Source organism: Engystomops pustulosus, chromosome 2, assembly GCF_040894005.1.
Source record: "Engystomops pustulosus chromosome 2, aEngPut4.maternal, whole genome shotgun sequence".
Lineage (NCBI taxonomy): Eukaryota > Metazoa > Chordata > Amphibia > Anura > Leptodactylidae > Engystomops > Engystomops pustulosus.
The window spans coordinates 11,808,372-11,832,154 of NC_092412.1; the positions used below are offsets into that span (position 1 = coordinate 11,808,372).

Consider the following 23,783-nt stretch of genomic DNA (forward strand, 5'->3'; position numbering starts at 1 on the left):
TTATAGCACCATCTGTAAATGACATGAAGCATTATTTTTCTGGGAAATCCAAATTTGAAAAATCTAAAAACCCATTTTTTTTTTAGGGGTGACAATAATGTCCCAAATTTGGAATCATTGGATAGATTTTTGAAAAATATTTGACAGTTTTTCAATCTGATGTGTATTTCACAAAATATTCCACCGTTCCACCCCCTTTTTTTTTTTTTTTTTTTTTATAATTTTCTATATTTACACAGTTGTAACAAAAAAAAAAAAAAAAACACACGGATATATAATATAATATGTATAATCTAATGGGGATGTTATTTTGTTTAAAGGGCTTTTCCCACGAACACAAGTTAGTCCCTATCCACAGTGTAGGGACTAACTTGCTGATCAGCAGGGGTCTCTGTAATGTACAATGCAGTATATACACACATTCAAATAGTGGACATGTATATAATATCTCAATAGACTGATACTAAGTAGCCACCACACTGTATCCAATATGTAGCAATATACAAGAAAAAGCCAGGCTTAAGTATGTACACATTTTTATTTCTTAAAAATCCGTACAAACAGATATATGGCGTTATGAAATTCTGATGCATGGCATCTAAAAGTGTGGAGACATACATCAAGAACACTAGAGAACCAAAGTCAATCACAAAAGGTCCACATACAGCCACAAGTGGAAAAAGAAATGGGCACACAGATACAGAACAGTCCTGGAACGCAAAAGCACAAAAGGTTAAAATGTATGGACTCCTGCAGTAGTCCCTATACAAAGTGCCTAATAAGCCCTTGCACACAAACAAATGAATAAAGATAAGTAGTGTAATTGTATCATGAGCAATGCGGCTCCCTAGATCAAACCAGAAGCCAATCCCAGTAATCGGAACTAACCAAAATGGAGAGAGAGACACCTGGCCCCACACTTGTGGAGACACCCCACGTGTTACGTCACAATCCTGCGACTTCCTCAGGGGTCAGTGCCTCTCAGTCCGTGGAGCCTGCCTTGGAGGTAGGTGGACGCTCTGTAACCTTAAATTACTCACGTAAACACCTGTGAGAGACGGTAGTTTTGCGCGCCTGTCTGTATGAACATCAGTTATCGCAATGAGGAAAATGTCATGTGCAGTAATACAAAAGGTAGAGACGGTGATGTTGTCCTATCAAATACACGATCTATGCGCCTGCGCTCTTAGTACGCATGAATCGCCGCAAATAAAAAAAAGGTACAAGGCAAAGACCGTGACACTTCACCTGCGCATGCCTTTTGTTATTAAGTGAACAACAATAAAGTGCAATTTGTGCTAAGCCGAATAGTTCGATAAAGTTATATGAAGCAATGTGTAAGTTACATGCATGTAGACCCCAAATGTCCATATAAATAACCAAAAGAAAACATTTTTTTATATAATGAAAATAAAATAAAAGTACACGTTGTTACAAATACAATAGCAGTGCTTTTTGGGCAGTGGTGTGCTAACCCATCCTATCCAAAATTCAAACAATAAAATATAACACCTCAAATGCAATAAGTGCCAAGAGCAAAATTCATTATATAGAAATAAACTATGAAACTAAATATAATGCAACCGATACCAGAATATGGTGTCTACAAAAAATAAACAAGAGGGGGGGGTGGTTATTGAGCTGCGGAGCTGCCGGTTATTATCTGCCACCATTCCCATAAAGAAGTAAGAGAAATCCTTGCACATGGCAGCATATCCAAAGTATAACAAACTGGTACTTATAAACAATATGTAATCAGGAAATAATATAAACAAAATAAAGGGAGGTCCAGAGGGCTCGGATCTTGTCACAGGTTCCCATGAAGGTCCAATGGTGAAGTCAGCCAAAGGTCTTTCTCATGAGGAGATAAAAAAAAAGTGTATGCTGTACCTCCGTCAGACCCCTCGTCGCTCCTCAGAATGGAGCAGACGGCTGCGCATGACCATTCTCCGCCATTAATCTCTATGGAGCAGATTGGAAATTTCTGTCAGCTCCATAGAGATTAATGCAGCAGACGGCCGTGCATGACCCTTCTCCATACGTCTGAGAAGCGACAAGGGGTCCGACAGAGGTACATGGGACCCCATCAGACCCTTCATTTTTGTGATCTTTGGAGGTCTCAGTGGTGAGACCACCACTGATCAGCAAGTTAGGGCCCAACTTGTATTAGTGGGAAAACCCCATTAAGGTTAAACAGCCATTACACTAAAAGAATTTTGTTAATTTGTGTTCTTTTAAAATGTTTAATTATTAAAACATGTGAGAACGTCCTCCATGCAGAGATCACAGGATGAGGTCCTGTCTCTTGCAGACTCGGCTTTGCTCCTTCACGTAATGATTTTTTTCCCATACGCTATAGTTCAGTAACAGTTCTGTACCTGGTAAATGGTTATTTCCCAGAGGTTTTTCGGTCAGATTTTTTGGAATGAGTAATTAACCTTGCAGAGGTTGATGCGACGTTGTGGTGGCACAGGCAGGGCACGTGTGGGGTTATAGCTTCACCTTCCAGGATACGGAAAAGAAGATGAAGACTCCTTGCCTTCCATGAAGGCAGCATGATAATGGCATTAAAAGTCTCACTTTTGTCCTCCAGAACCAGGAGTCCCAGCCAGTCCTGGATGTTTATTAACGCCTCCATATTCTTCATATTATCCTCTTTCCTTCTCGTTTTCCTAAGATTTCCAGGCCTGTAGGACGTCGCATGTTCTTGGTACATTCATGTACCACCTCTGTCTTTCCATATAAACTTTTACTTGCTTTTCGCTGGGAAGATTCCTGAAATGATCTGCCCGAAAAAGGAGCATAAAATAGATCACATTAATGACCAATAATTGCACCACTTAAAACTGAAATATTATAAAGAAACTTACCAAGGACTTTAAGGATCCGATCTTTGTATTGGTTCCGTCTCCACTTGTCCTGGCAATATCGGGCATTAGGTAGGCTGACCTGCCTGCAGATGTTTAACGATGGAGGGGAGCGGTGGAGGCCCATCGGATATACTCCCAGCAATTTCTGGAAGCTCTGCTCTTTAAGGTACACAAGACCTTCCTCTCCACTTCCGTCTTCTTCCATTTCAGTGACTCTTTCTTGCTCGCTTTCTTCGTCAATCCTCCTTCGCTTAGTAGGGGGTCCACTGCTGTGTTCTTTTGTCCCCCTCAATGTGGAGAGAATTAGCATACCCTTGATGACCGAATTATTACTGAATGGTTGGCTGATGTCCAGGTCGATATAGTTGTACACATTTTCTTGATCTTCCCGACTGAGATTCTCATCCGCCCACTGATCGAAAGCCTCTTTAACCTCCTTTCCAGTTACAGCAGGTAGATGGAGCCTGAGGGAGTAAGCAAAGATAGTAACTCATGGAACACTAAATGTTATTGTATTTGCTACATTATTATTATTATCACATGAACACCTTCCCAATGCGCTCTGTTCTACTATGCAAGAGCATATGGAAAAGGCTCAGTCCTATCCACACAATAGCGCTGCACAACTCCTCAAGTGTCACATGTCAGGGAGCAGCACTGATGTGCCACAATCGTGCTATGACCTCATCAGGAGCCATCAACCAGCTGCCATGACACCCAGTACCATTACTTAGAATTTAGAGACAACCGGACCCTAACCTATTGCCATATTAGCGTCCACACACCCAATCCGGCAATATGCCGGAACTAGCCATGGCCAGGGGAACGGAGGTGAGGGACCCGATGGTCTGGGTCTCCCATCTATCATTCTGTGAATGAGTGTTTTTTTTTCTCAAAAAAGTGTACATTTTTATTTTAGATACTAAAATATAACAGAAATAATATAAATGTGGCATTTATACCAACACAAAGGATAAAGGAGAGGTGTCCTTTGGACCGCAAAGTGAAGGCTGTAAATAAGAGGCCTCTAAGAAAATGACCTAATTGTTTTTTTTGTAATGCATTTTTTTTTTCCAGCGTTCTGGTACACAGCATGGAATAATAACATCACCTCCATCTTATGTAATATATGATCACTTATCATATAATCCCTGATCACTTACTTCTCATGTAATCTTCTAAGGTCATTGGAAGAATTGGAAACGGGTTTGCCTTTGCACGACAGAAAGAACTGATTGACCGTCTTTGCATCTTTCTTCAATTGTGTTGGTCGGATATTTCTGAAGTACTTGCTGAACAGCTGTAAGAAGAGAACCACAATGTAAAGGATTTGCTATACATGGTGTCATCACAGAAACATAAATGACACTAACCAGCTCCTCCTCATGTGTCAGCACAATAGCAGTCCCTTGTGTCTGTACAATGTAGACCTTAGACGTGGTCCTTCCATCACAGAAGTTGGTCTCCTGCCTCTCCAGCCAATCTGTCACCTGAAAGAGAAAGGTGAAAAGGGGCATCAGATAAGATATTCCCATCCCTTTAAGGTTTGAGTATTGCAAGGCAAGAGACAACCATCCTGCTCCATGTATGAAGCGGCCCCTATTATTAATCACAATCCATTGTGTCAGAGTGTATACAGGCAGTCCCCGGGCTACATACAAGATAGGGTCTACAGGTTTGTTCTTAAGTTGAATTTGTATGTAAGTCGGAACTGTATATTTTATCATTGTAATCCCAGCCAGAACTTTTTTGGTCTCTGTGACAATTGGATTTTAAAAATGTTGGGTTGTCATAAGAATCAGGACTAACAATAATCTTCATTACAGACGCCTGTGATAACTGCTATAGCTGATTATTGTAGCCTAGGACTAAAGTACAGTAAGTTACCAATATCCAGGGGTCCGTTTGTAACTAGGGGTCGTATGTAAGTCGAGTGTTCTTAAGTAGGGGACCGCCTGTACATGCAAAAATCTGAACACGTTTTTGGCATAAAACACCTTTCCGTTGCCCTTCTTTGTTTTTACATTTCCATTATTTTTTCTCCCCTTCTTTAACTCCTCTTGGACTGCCCACTGACTTAAGACGTCAGAGGCCGCAGGTCCAGAGTCTTTAGACATTGCTGCAGTTTTCTACTGCTCTCATGCTAGCTGCGGGAGCAAGACCTGGTCTCCATGTGTAAGAGACACCCCAAGACCCTAGGGAGAAGTGAGATGCGGTTTATTACTCCTCTCCTTACAACAATGCACTGAAGTAGCGCAATGCAGAGAGGAGCAGAGCCACCTCTGCCGCCAGCTCTATAGCAACCACATGACCACCAGTCCAGCTCTGATCAACATCAGTAGTTACAGAGGCCCTTATAGGGCTAGTTAAAAACATAATAAAACTAAAAATGAAAAATCTTAAAACTATGTGTCTCGAAAAAAACACAGCAAAAAAATTTGGCCCTTAACCTGCCACGTATGAAAATTTGCTAAAAATGCCCTATTAAAGCCTTTTCAGGCCGCGTCACTAAGGGGTTAAAAAAAAATTATACAAAAAAAAAAAGGGTTGGATTTTTGTGTACAGAGCTTCACAAGGGCTTGTTTTTTGTACGTCTTTTTGGCGGTTATTTACATTTTCCATGGCGTGTACTGGGAAGTGGGATAAAAATTCCAAATGCAGCGAACTTGAGGAAAAAAAATGTTTTGTGCCATTTTCTTCTCTGCTTTATTCTTTGGTTCAGTGCCGTTATGGGATACCAATATACAGGGATACGTTTTATTAGGTTTTAATAGATCAAAACCTTTTGTATTAAAAAAAAAAATTCTTCATTTTGCCTTATTCTTATGCGAATACCATTACGGACTTCACTAACGTAAATAATCGTTGTTATATATTGATAGATCGGGACTTTTGGCAATAACTAACATATTTATTATTTGTACCTTTTATTTTTATATTCATTCTAGGGAAAGGGGGTGATCTAGCCCTAAGTTGTCTCATCCATCCAACCATATACTGCCATACTACAGTTTGCACATGACCTGTAACATTGTGCCACATTGTAACAGATCTTTAGAAATGACACCTGGGTCTGAGAGATGGATCACTGCTCCCCCCCGATGACGCCACGTGGAGTAACCATCACTGCCATAATGGCGTCTCTGGCTATTTCATGCTGCATGAAAAGGCTAAACACACGCAATAGGTGCTAAAACATGCAGCAAATACCAAGTCTATATGGAGAGGGCTTAGGCCGGGAGCCCTCTTCCTACACCCCCTGTTAGCGGTGGGCATTTGCTCGTGTGCCCTCTACTTACAGCCTTCACAACAACACAATGTACTGTTTTCTCATGTGTTGTTTACAGTGTCGGCTCCAGGTTTCAATAAGCCCCTTTGTAGTGAACTCACACATTAAAAATTCAGAAACTAAAACAATTCTCCTGTTCCCTAAAAGGTTTTCGTACCCAACAACCCTTCATTGTTGTTTTTTATAAGCCCCCCTCCCCCCCTATGGATTTATTAGACACAGCCCCCCTCACCTCCATCGATTCCTTATGAACAGCCTTATGTGGGCCCCTCCAGCATCTCTAGTCCCTGGCACGTGCCTAATGCGGTCGCTGGCCCAGGTCATTAAGGTATAGAAAAATGTTTAAAGTGGGAGATGCAAAGGAAGAGGTTCTGCAGTGGGTGGGGACAGTTTTTATAAAAACTGAAGGACTATGACAAGCAATTACCAGGATTTATGTCGTTGTATGGTTTGGTCTGTGATTTGGAAAATAATGAGAACGTACTGTCAAGTTTTGGACCACAGATGTTTTGCGCAAATGCCTCAGTATTAGCAACGCCTGCAGGTAATAGCAGACGAGGGTCTTCTCTTTGTCATCCACTGTACAATTTGAACGCGAGATAATGTCGGCAATGTGCGGCTTTGCTGTTACAAGCACTTTATGGCAATCCTTAGGGGTTAGTTTCCGATGACTGAAGAAAACGAGAAAAAAAAAACTCAATTAATGCAAAATCCATAAAACAATTCAGAGCTTTTTATTATTATAATGAATAAGGTAATAACTACCCAATCTTCAGGACTCTTTTTTCCCGCACAACATAACCATCAATTTTATTTTGATGTAAAAAAGCATCTAGACCCTTCTTGAAGCTCTCCGCTGTCCCTGCTGTGACCAGCGCCTGAGCCAGGCTATTGAAAAAAATGGCCTATTGGCTTCTGGTGATTAAACCTGGTTTTCTCCAGACGGAGACAGTGCCCCCTCGTCTTTTGATTTGATTTAATCTGAAACAACTTACCACCATATTTTTTGTATGGACCATTCATATATTTATATAAATTAATCATGTCCCCTCGTAGTCGTCTCTTTTCCAGACTAAATAAATCTAGTTGTTTTAATCTTTCCCCATAACTAAGACCCTCCATACCCCTTATCAGTTTTGTGGCTCTACGTTGAACCCTCTCCAGCTCCAGGGCATCCTGGTAATATTACATCCCTATCACGAGAGTCCAGACCTCTGCTGATACATGACAAGATCCTGCTAGCTTTAGAGGCAGCTGATTGACATTGCATTCTGTTATTTAATTTATGATGCACTAGTACCCCCAGGTCCTTCTCTAAAGGGACTCTCCCAGATTTACTGTACTCCCCCAAGGACATATGTTGCCTGTGGATTATTAGCCCCCAGGTGCATAACCTTGCATTTATCCACATTGAACCTCATTTGGAAGACCAGACACTCAGTTTGCCCAAGCCCAGCTTATATACATGCTCTGTAGACTCCACTAATGGCTCACCTTATTTTTGGCCGTTTGGAGGACTTCTGGTTAAGCTCCTCATTTATTTTGCTTAGTCCTTCCAGGAAGGTCTCGGCAGCCTTTTTGGTGTCCTCACAGACATTTTCTGACATCACAAACCTAACAAACCATTGGATGTTACCCAGATAATTTTTGATAGTTCTTGTAGTCGTATTAGATTGCAAGTGGGTCCGCACAAATTCTTTGGTTTTCTCTTGATCGGTGAGAAATGCCAAAGAGATCTTGTCTGGACTTACAAAGTGTAAGAAGCGGGAAACGTTTTCCACCTAATAGAAAAGACATTAAGTTCTGTTTAGGTTTTTCTTTCATCACTTTGCATTACAGGAGCCTTTACTAGACAGGAAATCTATAAATACCATGTGCCTTATTGAGGTCTCTGAGAAGTGAAGCTTTAGGTAATCTCTGAAGGAAAGAAGCATTGGGGCACGGATATCGTGCATCTTGTTGACACCAGCCTGGGCCAATTTTCTCCTTAGGGGGGTAGGTGAGCAACTCCTGAAATAGCGAACAATTAATGTACATGGCAGAGATTGTGTTACCGGTATCTCAGTAGTCCTGTCTTTTACCAAAATTACTACAAAATTTAAGACAGGAAAATGACTGTCACCAAATTTTAGCCCTTTAAAAACTTCCAGACCCCTCAGGTAGGGGATGAAATGTCTTTTCTACTATGGCGTTACTTACCTGCATCTACAGTTCTGTAACTCACAGAAACACACACCTGAACCTTTAATATGACAATAGCAGGATGATGCTAGATACTATAGAACCAAAGAAATGGGGGCGTTTGTATGGCTCTCTCCTCTGCAGCTCCTAAACTGGACTCGCCCTGGGCAACATATGATATTTTATAGATAAACAGTTGAAATTTCACATAAAAGAGGGAATTCTGGAAAAAGTATTTTATGTACCCTACCTGAGGGGGCTGTTAGCTTAATGTGGTAAATCTGGTGAAGAGTCAGTGACATTGGAGCCAGTTTACACTCTCTGACCCAACAAACTAGTGTTGCGTATATTATATATAATATTAAGTTGAATTTGTATGCAAATCGGAACTGCATATGGTATAATTGTAGATTCACACAAAAAAAATGTTTGCCCCAGTGACAGAGTTTAAATTTTTTTTTGCTGTAATTGGTCCAAGGATTAACAATAAAGCTTCATTACAGACACCTTACAGCTGATCATTGCAGTCTGGGACTATAGTAACATCCAGAGAGGTCACCAGAGGTCAGAGGGGGCAGAGGGGGTCATCTGTAAGTCAGGTCTCCTTAAGTAGGGGACCGTCTGCATATTTATATATTCCAAGATGACTTTCTAAGGAACAAAACAATCCAAGGCAAAGTGTAGAACTTACTGTGCTGCGTCATCTGCATCATCTCCGGACTCATCCTCTTCGACTGAAGGTTGCCTAAGATGCACGTACAGATCTGAATTACAATTGTATATCTAGGTAGATAGACAATGATAGACGGCCACTAAGGTATTCATTTACCTCATAGATGTTTTATTAGCAACAAAGCACCCACGACGCTCCAAGAAATCTATAAAGAACTCCTGCGGATTCGAGAATCCGCTCTTCTTGAAATCCAGGCTGTCATAGCCAACAATACTCAAAGACTCCACGACCTTACGCATCCTCCTCTTTGCTTCATTTACCTCTTGGGTAATCTCAGATTCCTTAGCTTTTTTTGTGCACGTCCTGCGGAGGTGCATTGAGAGTTTGTCATGCTTTTTCAAACAATGCTTGCACACCAGGAGGGTGCGGTTTTCTTTATGGCGGGCGGCCATCTTTTCTCTGTAACTAAATTTCAAGACAAAATTATTATTTTTTTCAACAAGAATTAAGTTTTGGTTCTCTTTTTAAGAAAATCTGTGTCCTCTTTTTTTGTTCAAATTGCCCCCCGCCTCCGGTTTATGGATAATAAACCCGAATGACCTGTTGTCATAATGGGTGGACAGTCAGTGATTCTGAGCATCTCCAAACTACACACAGCCCAGGGGGTCGCACAAACACACTGACTGCAAAGAGTCATTCTGCTCACCAATGGTCACACACTTATTCCATACACTCATCTTCAAAGCCACCACACGTTAATTAGGGCTTACAGGATGCCTACACCAGGACCATACACTCATATACAGCCTCCTCTAGGTACTGTACACCTACACCCAGATGTAAGTCCTATAAGCAGACACTCACAGGGTAACACTGCTTAGCGGTAATTCACAGTTTTGACCACTAAAATGATTTCTCGAATTTACATTTCTTGTAAATTTCTTTTATGGTTTGATGGTGGGAATCTGGGCGGCTTAGGTTAGAGAAGGGCTTTCTATGATAATTCTCCTGTGTTATACTCCTGCTCTTATTTATTTCAAAGAATGTAAGACTTATAGTTTCTATGTACTAATAAAGCTTTGGATTTTCAAAGAAAAATTTAGTAAAGAAGACAAATTTAAAAGACAAACTTAGAACAATACAGGCAGTCCCCAGGTTACGTACAAGAAAGCTTCCGTGTATTTGTTCTAAAGTTCAATTTGTATACAAGTCAGAACATTTTGCAGCTCCGGACCAAATATTATTTTGTCCCAGTGACAATTGGATTTTGAAAGTTTTGTGTCAGCTTCATTACAGACACCTTACAGCTGATCATTGCAGTCTGGGACTATAGTAACATCCAGAGACTTCACCAGAGGTCACAGTGGGCAGAGAGGTCTGTCTTTAACTAGGGGTCTTCTATAAATAAGTGTCCTTAAGTTGGGGACCACCTGTATATTGCCTCCGTTATATGAAGAAGCATTTTTTAACGGCTACATATTTAACGGAGAGGGATAAATACGCCCACCCCCCAGTTATTGATATAAGAAGGGGCATCTTGCAAAACGCTCACAGACCAGGTTACTTGTAATACAACGTTCCAATGCATTTTAAATGTGAAAATAAAAGTTAATGTCCTCAGCTGTAAATTTCTTGCATTAAATTGTGCACGATATTACCCTCTCATACTATTTGACCCTTTGCCGATTCTACTGGATGAATGATCCCAGCAAAGAATTTGTGTTCTCTGATTTTGTCATCTGTGTCTCTGCGTGTAGGTCTCCTGCAGGTACACAATCTGAACTGCAGTATATAGAAAGCTTCTTCCATCCTAGTCTGACTATTACTGGCAACATGAAAGGGTTGAAGGACCTTACAGTGATGTGGTCAGTCCTTAACCTCCATCATACTACAGGTAATATTTATGGAGGGACTGAAAGGAAAGTGTAGAGGCAGCCAGGAGGCGCCAGGTTCTGCTCCCTCGGGTGAAATGCTTGTAGACAGAAATTTTTTTGTTAAAAGTTCTATTGTTCCTAACTAAAAAAAGACCAAAAATTCACACCTAGTTTGTCTTCATACCTAACCCCATAACAAGTTTGGGCGCAAAAACAAACCTTACTGATAACAAAAACAGTTTACACACCACAAATTGCATGACACTTACACAGGTTTTCAGAAGGGGCAAAACCCTCAACAGGGGGTCCTTAAGCAGTTGCACCCAGTAACTACAGTATATAGTGGTAGATACTGGCTCTACTCAGCACATAAATAACCACAGGTAATAACAATGTAGTGACTTACAGGAAACGTTCCCCATTGTTTTCAACCATACTTCTTGTCTCTTCTATCTGACCCGGATCTCCATGACTTCTACCAGCTGCAGTTTTGTCTTGTTGGATTCCCACTGAAAAAAAAAAAGCACAAAGCCCTCAAGGTCTTTTAAGGTTATTTAAAATCCCTGTCCAGGTTTACAGATATGAAAGGAAGTCTTCCATTTGTATCCAAATACCTGGCATTTGTATTGAGTAGCAGCCCTGCATTGCAGCCACACATACAGGACGGGAGCAGCAGCACCGTGGTCACATATACAGGACGGGAGCAGCAGCACCGTGGTCACATATACAGGACGGGAGCAGCAGCACCGTGGTCACATATACAGGACGGGAGCAGCAGCACCGTGGCCACATATACAGGACGGGAGCAGCAGCACCGTGGCCACATATACAGGACGGGAGCAGCAGCACCGTGGCCACATATACAGGACGGGAGCAGCAGCACCGTGGTCACATATACAGGACGGGAGCAGCAGCACCGTGGTCACATATACAGGACGGGAGCAGCAGCACCGTGGCCACATATACAGGACGGGAGCAGCAGCACCGTGGCCACATATACAGGACGGGAGCAGCAGCACCGTGGTCACATATACAGGACGGGAGCAGCAGCACCGTGGCCACATATACAGGACGGGAGCAGCAGCACCGTGGCCACATATACAGGACGGGAGCAGCAGCACCGTGGTCACATATACAGGACGGGAGCAGCAGCACCGTGGTCACATATACAGGACGGGAGCAGCAGCACCGTGGTCACATATACAGGACGGGAGCAGCAGCACCGTGGTCACATATACAGGACGGGAGCAGCAGCACCGTGGCCACATATACAGGATAGGAGCAGCAGCACCGTGGTCACATATACAGGACGGGAGCAGCAGCACCGTGGTCACATATACAGGACGGGAGCAGCAGCACCGTGGCCACATATACAGGACGGGAGCAGCAGCACCGTGGCCACATATACAGGATAGGAGCAGCAGCACCGTGGTCACATATACAGGACGGGAGCAGCAGCACCGTGGTCACATATACAGGACGGGAGCAGCAGCACCGTGGCCACATATACAGGACGGGAGCAGCAGCACCGTGGCCACATATACAGGATAGGAGCAGCGTTATTTTCAAAGATGGGGGGGGGGGGGATCAGGGTTTGTTTAAGAATAAAAATTACATTTTCTTTATTTGTATTCCAGACATTTTCATTCTCCTCCTTGGCTAAACAATGTAGTAAGAGGAGCATTATTAATCTAAAATTAAAAATGCAGAGGGACCTCTGAGTGGATGTGACCTCTCCCTGCAATGTATAAGGGAAGAATAACCCACAAGATACATGAAAGGCTCTTACCCTCCTCTGTCACTGATGAGGGGATTTCCTCTCCGCTCCTCCTTCCACCACAACTTTCCTGGAAAGATCCAACATGAAGGACCTGAGAAAACAAGGAAATGTCTCCAGAGATTCTCTTATATCCAAGTGATGGACAGAAACCTCCAGAACCAGGAACTAAGGGGAATAATCTCCTGCAGGAGGAGACGGGATCCACATTCATCCCAATATTTTACACATTAAAATATTACTGGATGAAACTATGTGATCCAAACCTGAGGTAGAGCCTGTGCTAATGGACACGGGGAATTAGTTCAGAGGAGGAAGAAAAGAGGAGGAGGGTGCAGGATGAGTCATAACTCTCCTGCTACAACTCCTCCTATACAACACCAGAGCTATGTAAACAAAGAAATTTGAAGAGTCTGCAAACCGTACAAAAGTAAGCAACAGAACCGCTGCATCACTTGATAGACATTCAAGGATTATTATTAAGGTTTTAAAGGCACATGGTAAAAAGATCGGCAAACCCCTTAAAGGGGTTTGCCCATGAGATAAAATTCTCACATTTTAACCCCTTCAGGACACAGCAAGTTTAAAGCTTAAAGGGCACCTACCACCACGATTCTACCTATAAAGGTAGAACAGGTGGTAGGTGGATGAATGGGACGTGAGGATAGCCCTTTTTCGGGCTAATCCTCATGTCCCGGCTATCCTTCAGTAAACTTTAATGCCTGTATATGCAAATTTTTTTTAAGCGGCTACTGGGGCGTGGAGTAGCCGAACATGAGGTTATACATCACGGCTACTCCACGCCCCAGTAGCCTCGTTCCTCCGCCTACCATTCAATCTTCAGCGCACAGCTCCTCATAGCTGCGCGCCCTCGTCCGAATACCCTGCGTCCTACGGATGCACGGCCGTAGCTGCGAGGCCAGCGCTACTGCGCATTCGCAGAACGCCGGGTACTCGTTTGAGGGCGCGCAGCTACGAGGAGCAGCACGCCGAAGATTAAATGGTAGGCAGCGGAACGAGGCTACTTGGGCGTGGAGTAGCCGTGATGTATAACCTCATGTTCGGCTACTCCACGCCCCAGTAGCCGCTTAAAAAAAATTTGCATATACAGGCATTAAAGTTTACTGAAGGATAGCCGGGACATGAGGATTAGCCCAAAAAAAGGCTATCCTCACGTCCCATTCATCCACCTACCACCCATTCTACCTTTATAGGTAGAATCGTGGTGGTACATCTCCTTTAAAGGGAACCTGTCATCAGCATTTGGCCTAATAAACCACTACCAGAAGATTGGCAAACAGTGTAATTCTAGTTTTTGTATCTTTCATGGTCCTGTGTAACAGCATCATCGATAAAATCAACTTTGAAGGGAGATGTAAATTGGAGCTCTGATCGCCTCCTCCTCTGTGATTGACATTGTGCATCAGTTCAGTGATCTCCCTGAATGCAGGACCATCAGTGGGCTTTCTGAGGAAGGGAGAATGTGACATCAGTGTTAAAATCTCCACCTCCTTCATCTCACTTGCCTGAAGGGCTCCTGAGGGGCTTCAGTCTCCATTAGCACCTATACAGACTGGAGCCCCTCAGGCTCATTTGCATACAATCCTCCATTCTGGTGGTAGATGTCCTTAATTTTCTGGAAGATGCCACCACACTGGGTTTACTAGGCCAATTTCTGCTGACAGGTTCCCTTTAAGACCCAGCCCCCTGCGGTATACAGCCAGCCCAGCCTGTCCCCTGTGGTATACAGCCTGCCCCCTGCGGTATACAGCCAGCCCAGCCTGTCCCCTGCGGTATACAGCCTGCCCCCTGCGGTATACAGCCTGCCCCCTGCGGTATACAGCCTGCCCCCTGCGGTATACAGCCTGCCCAGCCTGCCCCCTGCGGTATACAGCCAGCCAAGCCTGCCCCCTGCGGTATACAGCCAGCCAAGCCTGCCCCCTGCGGTATACAGCCAGCCAAGCCTGCCCCCTGCGGTATACAGCCAGCCAAGCCTGCCCCCTGCGGTATACAGCCAGCCAAGTCTGCCCCCTGCGGTATACAGCCAGCCAAGTCTGCCCCCTGCGGTATACAGCCAGCCAAGTCTGCCCCCTGCGGTATACAGCCCGCCCAGCCTGCCCCCTGCGGTATACAGCCAGCCCAGCCTGCCCCTAGTAGTATACAGCCAACCCAGCCTGCCCCCAGTAGTATACAGCCCAGCCCAGCCTGCCCCCAGTAGTATACAGCCCAGCCTGCCCCCAGTAGTATACAGCCCAGCCTGCCCCCAGTAGTATACAGCCCAGCCCAGCCTGCCCCCAGTAGTATACAGCCCAGCCTGCCCCCAGTAGTATACAGCCCAGCCCAGCCTGCCCCCAGTTGTATACAGCCAGCCCAGCCTGCCCCCAGTAGTATACATGTATCTGACATCATACTATGCGCCGGCCGGGAGATTACATGGCCACGCCCTGCAGGCTGTTACAGAAGACAGAAGAAGAAGAGGAGCCATGTGAAGGCCAGAAGAGGAGCCGTGCCGTCATCGGGGAGCCGCGCTGCGCATCGGGGCCGCCGGAGGGTGAGTATATAAGTTTATTATTTTTATTGACTCATGTATAAGTCGAGGTGAGGTTTATACACGAGTATATACGGTAATTCATTTTGATGTGCCGCAGTTAAAATTGAATATCAGTTTTCCGCATTTTCAAAGAGATTTCAGAATTGAGAAGATAAATACCGTTTTTAATGTAATTTGAAATATATAAATATTAGAAACCTCCCATATATCAATATGAAGAAAGAAAAAGAAAAAAAAATCCACTTGGTCCGCACTAGTAGTAGGTAAAAATTCACAAAATTTTTTAGTCCATGTTAGCTTGTGAGTGAGCACAAGCTTCTATCTTTTCTTTTTTTATATACATTCCTATATGTCAACCCATTTTCAAATCTACCCCTCTAAAACTATCAGCAACAGCTTTTAGGAAGATTATTAACCCCTAGAGATCTTCATAGTAATTAAATCAAAATGGAGGTGACATTTAGAATGGTCCAATTTTGTCGGTTATACGTTCATTTAGCCCTAAAATTTACACATTCACAAAAGATTAAAAAAAAAAAACCCGTCTTAAAATTCGTTATGCAAACGCTCCTTCATACAAACTTCCAGTTTCTTTTTTTTATCTAATACACCACCCGATTTATGTTCGGTTCTTTTATGAATTTTGACATGCAGAGCTCAAAAGGTTGGCTATCACTGACTTAGACGATTCCATTCTCCTGCTTTGGACTGTAAGATGTAAGATGTTCTTTGAACTACAATCTTTAAAGTGTAACTATAACATAATAGTGATTTTACCAAATTATTATATACGATTCCCCCTTTGTTGCTTACTTTTTGCTACTCGTCCTTTTCTTTCCAAAGTTCTGAAAGTGTTTGACAAAAATGATTCTCCCCAGAGGTGAAATGGGTGGAGACTAATGTCTGTCTGTCTATGCCCTCAAGCTGAAGTCAGTTAGCTTGCCCACAGATCCCATGATGCCTTGTGTTCACTCTCAAAGTAATTTAGCATTAAATCCATTCAGTTTCCCAAAAGTAAATCCACTGAACGCTGAGCAGAGCACTTACAGGATGTATGTGGTGACAGCCTGGAGCTTCCATCACATGGAGCAGGGAACATGTAATAAGTGGCAGCAATCATAAGAAAATGCAGTCTATAGCCTGTGGTGTGTGAGCACTAAGGGTTAACGGCTTATCTGGAGAGAGCTGATACTGCCCATGACAAGGTGGGGAAGGAAAGCAGTAAGAAGAGCAGAGACAGACAGATAAAGTTCTGTAGAATCACAGCCCGAGATGGAGGGATAGGAAAGATCTTGTACCTCACTATTCTGTGCAGGAGACATTTGCATTCACTGTCTGTAGAGATCCAGCTCTGCTACACATACCACATGACCACTTCCCCTGTGAGCAGGAAGCAGCAGCTCCTCCCAGGAAACCAACAGAAACAAAGTGTAAAAAAAACTACAGATTCATAAGGCTTATCAGCACATGGAGAGGAGGCAGCCATTACAGCAATGAGGTAATGTGAGGGCTTTAGCAAGGAAACTACCGCATATAGGTAATAAAGATAATAGGCAAAGATGTTTTACATCAAAAGAGCTATTGATATGTGAAAAATAAAAAACCTTTACAGTTACTCTTTAATGACCCATTTGTAGTTATAACCTACTACAAACACCAACAACACCACCCCATAAATCATCCACAGAACTACTGCTGCTGGAAAGGGTTAGTAGAAGCTTCATTTCAGCAATCTATTAAGGATTTACAGAAAAGGAGAATTATTCTCACTGTTAATTCGGTTTCCATTAGTCCACCATGACGGCCCCAACTGGAGGATGACCCTTGACCTCTGTAGGGACAGGAAGCAGAGAGGTTAAATACCCCGCCCCGGTATCCGTACTCCAGTGGCTACCAAATAACTACACCGGCCTTGGATGCAACCCATTTATTTTAAGTTATTATTGCACACAGAACAAATAGGCAACTTAAACTTTTCAAAATTCAGGGTGGGAATGTATATGGGCCGTCATGGTGGACTAATGGAAACCGAATTAACGGTGAGAAGAATTCTCCTTTTCCATAGCGTCCCCCATGACGGCCCCAACTGGAGATGTACCAGATAAGTAATTTTAGGGGGGGACAACAGCTTGTAAGACCTTCCTTCCGAAGGACTGGTCTCTAGCACTATGAACATCTAGCCTATAGTGTTTGGCAAAAGTTAGGTGAGTAAACCAGGTAGCTGCTCTACATATGTCCTCTAGTGAGGCACCACGTTTCTCAGCCCAAGAGGCTGCCACACCTCTGGTTGAATGGGCCCTAATAGTCCCTGGAATGTCCAAGTTGTTGGCATCGTAAGCTTCTTTGATGACAGTCCGGATCCATCTAGCAATGGATGCTTTTGAAGCTTTTTTGCCTTTGTCTCTTCCTTTGAACTGTAGGAGAATGTTGTCATGTTTTCTCCAGGACTTGGTAACTTCAAGATAATGTAGAAGATATCTTCTGACGTCCAATGTATGCCACTCCCATTCTCTGGCATTTTTTGGGTTCTGACAAAAGGAAGGTAGAATAATTTCTTGGTTACGGTGAAAAGATGAGGCCACCTTGGGTGTGAAAGTTTTATCTAACATTAGCACGACCTTATCCTCATACATTTTGAGATGGGGCTCTTTAACTGACAAGATTTGAATTTCTCCCAAACGCCTAGCTGTTGTTATAGCTATAAAGAAGGTGAGTTTTAACGTCAGCTCCCTAAGTTTAACCGTTTCTAGGGGTTCAAATGGTATTTTCGTGAGGTAATTTAGTACTAATGAGAGATCCCAATTGGGGATATTTTGTTTTATGTGTGGTCTTAGTCTAGCGGTAGCTTTGACAAACCTTTGAATCCACCTGTTTTCTGCTAGTGGGGCGTCGAAGAATGCGCCGAGGGTGGAAATCTGGACTTTTAAAGAACTCGTTTTAAGGCCCTTGTCAAATCCTGCTTGCAGGAAGTCCAGCACCTGTGAAATATTAGGGGATAGTTGGTTAGGAGGAGTCCTGTCACAAAAGGATACAAATCTTCTCCATATCCTGGAATAGATTTTGTGAGTAACCGGCTTGCGGCTTGCTTTGAGCGTGGAAATTACCTTATTTGATAACCCTTTGGATATCAACAACATCCTTTCAGGATCCATGCCGAGAGCTGGAGGTCCTGTGGATCTGGATGGTATACTGGACCCTGGAACAGAAGGTCGTTTAGAGGTTCCAGCATGATAGGTTTTTCCAACGCCATCTTCCCTAACCACGGAAACCAGTTCCTCTTTGGCCACCAGGGAACAATGAGAATAACCCTTGCTTGGTCCACTCTGATCTTCTGAACCACTCTTGATATAAGAGGTATACGAGGAAATGCATACATCAGAGGCCCGTTCCAGGACTGACTGAAGGCATCCCTTTGACCAAATGGAATCTTTGGTTCTAGAGAGAAGAAATGAGGAACCTTCACATTTTTGCTGGAGGCAAAGAGATCTATTGCTGGTTGTCCCCATCTTTGCGTGAGACGTGCAAAGATGTTCTCGTTCAAACACCACTTGTTTTGGTCTATGACTTGACGACTGAGATAGTCCGCTATCAGGTTCTCTTCCCCCTTTAGATGGTGGCAGAGAGAGCAGATGTTGGTTTCTGCCCATGCAAATATCTTCTCTGAGAGACTGAGGAGATCGGGGTTCCTGGTACCCCCTTGATGTCGAAGGTAAGCCACCGTCGTGGTATTGTCCGAGTATATCCTTATATGTTTCCCCTTTAAACTTAGAGTGCTGGCTCTTAAAGTCTCTAAGACGGCTCTCAATTCTCGGTAATTTGATGAGCGGGATCTGATTGACTGTGACCATAGACCCTGGGTGGGAAGACCTGCCACGTCTGCTCCCCAGCCTGACTGACTTGCATCTGTCCGGATATTTATTACTGGCCAGGGATGCCATGATACTCCTCTTCCTAGGTTTGAAGCGTTCTTCCACCAATTCAAGGATCGCTGGACCACTTCTGGTATCTGTATTTTTTGATTCAGGTGCTGAGGATTTCTGTCCCAAGAAGCCAATATCCAACTCTGAAGAGATCTTGTGTGACTCTGGCTCCACTGTACACACTGAATGGATGATGTCATAATTCCCAGGATTCTCATGGCTTCCCTTACTGTGCATTGATTTCTTCCCTGAAATATTGTAGTCTGTTGTATCAGCTTCGTTATTTTCTCTGGTGGTAAGAAGGACATTTGCTGAATCGAGTCCAATAATGTTCCTAAAAAGACTACTTTTGTACTTGGGGTTAGATTGGATTTCTCCAAATTTATCATCCAACCTATCTGTCGCAGGATTAACAATGTGACATCTCGGTGATGTATTAGTTCTTATTTTGAACTGTCCACCGCTAACAAGTCGTCCAGGTAGGGAATGACTAATATCCCTTTTTTCCTCAGGAATGCTACCACTTCGACCATAATTTTTGTGAATGTCCTTGGGGCCAAAGAAATCCCAAAAGGCAGTGCCTTGTACTGATAATGGACTTCCTCTCCCCTGGGTGATCGTACTGCGAACCTGAGGAATTTTTGTGAGTTTGAATGGATTGGCACATACGTAGTACGCATCTCTTAGATCTATTGTACACATAAATGCTCCCGGTTGGATCAGGACGGCTGCTGAGCTTACTGTTTCCATCTTGAACTTCCGGTAACGTATGTATCTGTTTAGGTTCTTCAGATTGCAAATCATCCTGAATGTGCCGTTCGCTTTTTTATCAAGAAGAGGGGAGATAGTGTCCTTCTTTTAGATGTTCCTGAGCCACAGGGATGACGACGTCCAGCTGTATCAACTTTTGTAACTCTGACCAAAGCAGGGCTGAGAGGTTTCCTGAGGGTTGTTCTGTCAGGACAAATTTTCTGGGAAGAAGAGAGGTTAGCTCTATGTGGTAACCTTCTTGAAGAATACTTAGTATCCAGGGATTTGATGTTATTTGATCCCACTGTGCATGGAATCTCAATAATCTTACCCCCACTCTGGCATCATTGTTTTCTGTACGCTGGAGCGGAGTTACTGGGGCTAAGTAGAAAGCCTCTTCCTCCTTTAGGGTAGCTCCACTTGCCCTGTTTACCTTTTCCTCTGAAAGACTGTTTCCTATCCTTGGAGTCCCGAAAAGGGCTGTTTCCTTGGATTATTTCTTGATTCTGGAAAGCCTTTCTTCATATCTGCTGCTTTTTCTAGAAGCGTGTCTAGTTCAGAACCGAATAGATATTCCCCTTCGAATGGAATACCACATAGTTTTGACTTCGACCTGAAATCTCCAGTCCATTGGCGAAGCCAGAGTGATCTCCTGATGGAATTAGATAGTGCCCCTTCTTTGGCACTTATTCTTACTCCTTCAGCTGAGGCGTCCGCGATGAAGGCTGTAGCCGCTCTTAATGTGGGGAAGGTACTTAACAGCATCTCTCTAGGGGTGCCATCTCTAATATGACTTTCCAATTCGGTCACCCAGTGAAAGAGTGTGCGTGCCATGGATGTTGTGGCAATATTAGATTTTAAATTTAACATGGCACACTCCTTAAGCTGGATCGCGTCTTCGAATGGTAGGTCCGTCTTTTTGGTCATTTTTATGACCTGGACATCTACTTTAGGTGTAGAATTCCAAACTTTGGTTTCGGCTTCATCAAAAGAAAGACAGTTTTTAAACTCTTTAGATATGGAAATCCTGTTTTCTGGCTCCCTCCATTCTTCCAGTATTAATTCCTTGAGGTTGTTGTTGACTTTATGAAGTCCAAATAGCTCATCTTGGATAGTCTTGGTCTCTTCTACTTCTTCTATTTTGAGTGCATCCCTCATAGCTCTCAAAAGTGGTTCTAGATCTTCAGTTGCCAGTAGATATCTAGATTCCATTTTACTAGCTGAATTGGAGGGCCCTGGATCCATATCAACAGATTCTTTGGTTCCCTCTGAGTCAAATGCGGAATCTGACATGGATTCTATAATCCTTTGTCTTTTATGTGGAGGTTCTTGAGTTATAAATGCCGACATGGATGTTGTAACTGACGTTCTAACATAGTCTCTGATAAAGTTACGCATTTCATCCACGAATGAGGCTCTCTCCTCTCTGAGTAAATTATCCACACATGTTTTACAGACTGTTTTTTTTGTAGTCCGTAGGGAGCTTCTCTAAGCACATATTGCACTTTTTTGAAGTAGCTTTCTTTGTGCCCGAGTCCTTAGCTCTCCCTTTATCCTTCTCCTTTTCCCTGGGATCCTACCAAGGAGAAGGAGGAGTAATTAGTCCTTAACTGGACACCTATGTGATAATATGGGGATATGTGGGTGACTCACCACCCTATCCCTAAATGACCCCACTTACAGGGTTCAAGGATATGAGGTCCAGGCTTGAAGCCTCCACGCCATGTGCCTCCATATTCCCAATCGTGGGACCACTGATATCAGCAAGCCTAAAGATTTAACAAAATTGCATGATAGACTGACAGTTAAACAATGCGATGCATAAGTGAAAGAGTACCTTAAGTATCTTGAACAAGGGATATACCGCACAAGTTCCTAAGAAAACATACACATGGATATAGACCTATATCATATATGGCATAATTGAGGCAAATATACAGCATATAACCGACCATGGCGGCTGGGAAGTGCCTAGAATGGCGTCCGATCTCAAAAGTACCTGAGTCAGGACTGACATGCGATCATTAGACCTCAGATCAACGTGCATTACCCCGCTTTTGAATCTTACCGCTCCACGCTCCTGTTTCCGGGTCGCGCCATCATGACGTCACATCCGGCTCCGTCATTTCCGGCGGACGTCATCACCAGAGTCGGACGGCAGCCGGCCCACGTGACCTCCGTGATGGACGCACTCCGGGTGTCCTTAGCTTCACAGAGCTGCGGGCAGAGCCGGAGGAAATGCAGTCTCTTCTGCGGCAGGGGAAAGGACCAGAGTCCGATCGAGGCCGAGACTGCCTGGGGTAAGGGGAAAATCCCCGTGCCTCCTATGATCCCCCCTCACCGTCCCAACTACTGGGGATGAGGAGAGACTTCTCTCTACTCCCTGCCCTGTGTAGGGACAGGAAGCCACCGGAGTACGGATGCCGGGGCGGGGTATTTAACCTCTCTGCTTCGTGTCCCTACAGAGGTCAAGGGTCATCCTCCAGTTGGGGCCGTCATGGGGGACGCTATGGAAATCTCATATATCTACCTGATGATCCAGTGGGACCTCTGGATGATCTTTGAAATCTTCAGAACTGGGACATCTCTCTGGTGGATTTCTCTGACTGGATCCATCTATAGGAAATATACACAGTGACTGATACATTGTCTATATGTGATGATGAGATGATGGAGGAGGTGACCTCACACCTGCTCTGTCCTCTATAATCAGGAAGGTCTCCTCTTACCTGGTGATGTGAGGGGCTGGTGGTCCTCCATCATCATGTCCTTGTACTGGTCCTTGTGTCCTTCTATATACTCCCACTCCTCCATGGAGAAATAGACAGTGACGTCCTGACACCTTATAGGAACCTGACACCCACAATGACACAGTCATCACCCAGACACCTCCCTTGTGTTATTGTACAATGTCCCAGCATTCCCGGCAGCGCTCACCTCTCCGCTCAGCAGCTCAGTGATCCTGGAGGTAAGTTCTAGGATCTTCTGCTCATGTATCAGTGAATGAGGTGGAGGCTCGGTGATGGGGCTCTGGGTCCATCCTCTTGACACACGGGGGGTCACACATTCACCAGACGATTTCTTTACTACTGTGTAATCCTGTGTATGGGGAGACACTGATCACTACATAGATCCTAAGAATCCTTCACCTCCCCAGTCATTTATCTGTTTTATTCCCAGAGATCAGGCTACCATATGACGAGTGCAGTTTCACAGAATGCAAACAACGGTCCAATAGACCAACGTTTGTTTCTGAAGTGTCAAATGCAAGTGAACTTTGCTTTGTGAAAACTCAGGTAGGAATAAGACATGCTGTCATATGTGGCTCAGCCAGTCAACTCATGGAATTCATTGAAATGTTTATAAGCCCATAAAAGTAATCATGGATATGTGCTAGCTGTTAAAACAAAGGCTGTGTGCATGTATTCTAAGAGTTCTCTCTCACATCTCCGGTTATAAAGTAGATGATCTCCAGGGTGAGCTCAAGGATCCTGGCCGTCATCTGTTCTCTGTCCTGATCCATCCCTGGTGGACCCTTCGCCATCATGATGTCCTTGTACTGGTCCTTGTGTCCTTCTATATACTCCCACTCCTCCATGGAGAAATAGACAGTGACGTCCTGACACCTTATAGGAACCTGACACCCACAATGACACAGACATCACCCAGACCCCTCCCTTGTGTTATTGTACAATGTCCCAGCATTCCCGGCAGCGCTCACCTCTCCGCTCAGCAGCTCAGTGATCCTGGAGGTAAGTTCTAGGATCTTCTGCTCATGTATCAGTGAATGAGGTGGAGGCTCGGTGATGGGGCTCTGGGTCCATCCTCCTGACACACGGGGGGTCACACACTCACCAGACGACTTCTTCACTACTGTGTAATCCTGTGTATGGGGAGA

The 23,783-nt window shown here is 44.0% G+C and overlaps 1 protein-coding gene across 1 annotated transcript; it reads right to left on the minus strand.

Moving 5' to 3' along the window:
- Positions 1-479: 479 nt before the first annotated feature.
- On the minus strand, positions 480-23,520 carry LOC140117256 (uncharacterized). Its single transcript, XM_072133749.1, has 14 exons — positions 23,331-23,520; positions 22,615-22,984; positions 22,416-22,501; positions 12,677-12,758; positions 11,294-11,396; positions 9,170-9,478; positions 9,032-9,085; positions 8,031-8,169; positions 7,654-7,940; positions 6,644-6,830; positions 4,244-4,360; positions 4,034-4,170; positions 2,871-3,334; positions 480-2,785 (listed from the first exon to the last, which is right to left on the minus strand). Exons 2-14 carry the CDS (start codon positions 22,697-22,699, stop codon positions 2,673-2,675), a joined length of 2,163 nt encoding a protein of 720 aa, XP_071989850.1. The 5' UTR covers positions 22,700-22,984; positions 23,331-23,520; the 3' UTR covers positions 480-2,672.
- Between the last annotated feature and the right edge of the window lie 263 nt (positions 23,521-23,783).

Bases quoted from the DNA above. Each gene is read 5' to 3' on its own strand.
- LOC140117256 (XM_072133749.1), bottom strand. From the start codon at position 22,699: ATGGAGGAGTGGGAGTATATAGAAGGACACAAGGACCAGTACAAGGAC. The intron at 22,502-22,614 runs GTAAGAGGAGAC...TATTTCCTATAG, and splicing joins CCAGCCCCTCACATCACCAG to ATGGATCCAGTCAGAGAAAT. The intron at 11,397-12,676 runs GTAAGAGCCTTT...TTTTTTTTTCAG, and splicing joins CTCATCAGTGACAGAGGAGG to TGGGAATCCAACAAGACAAA.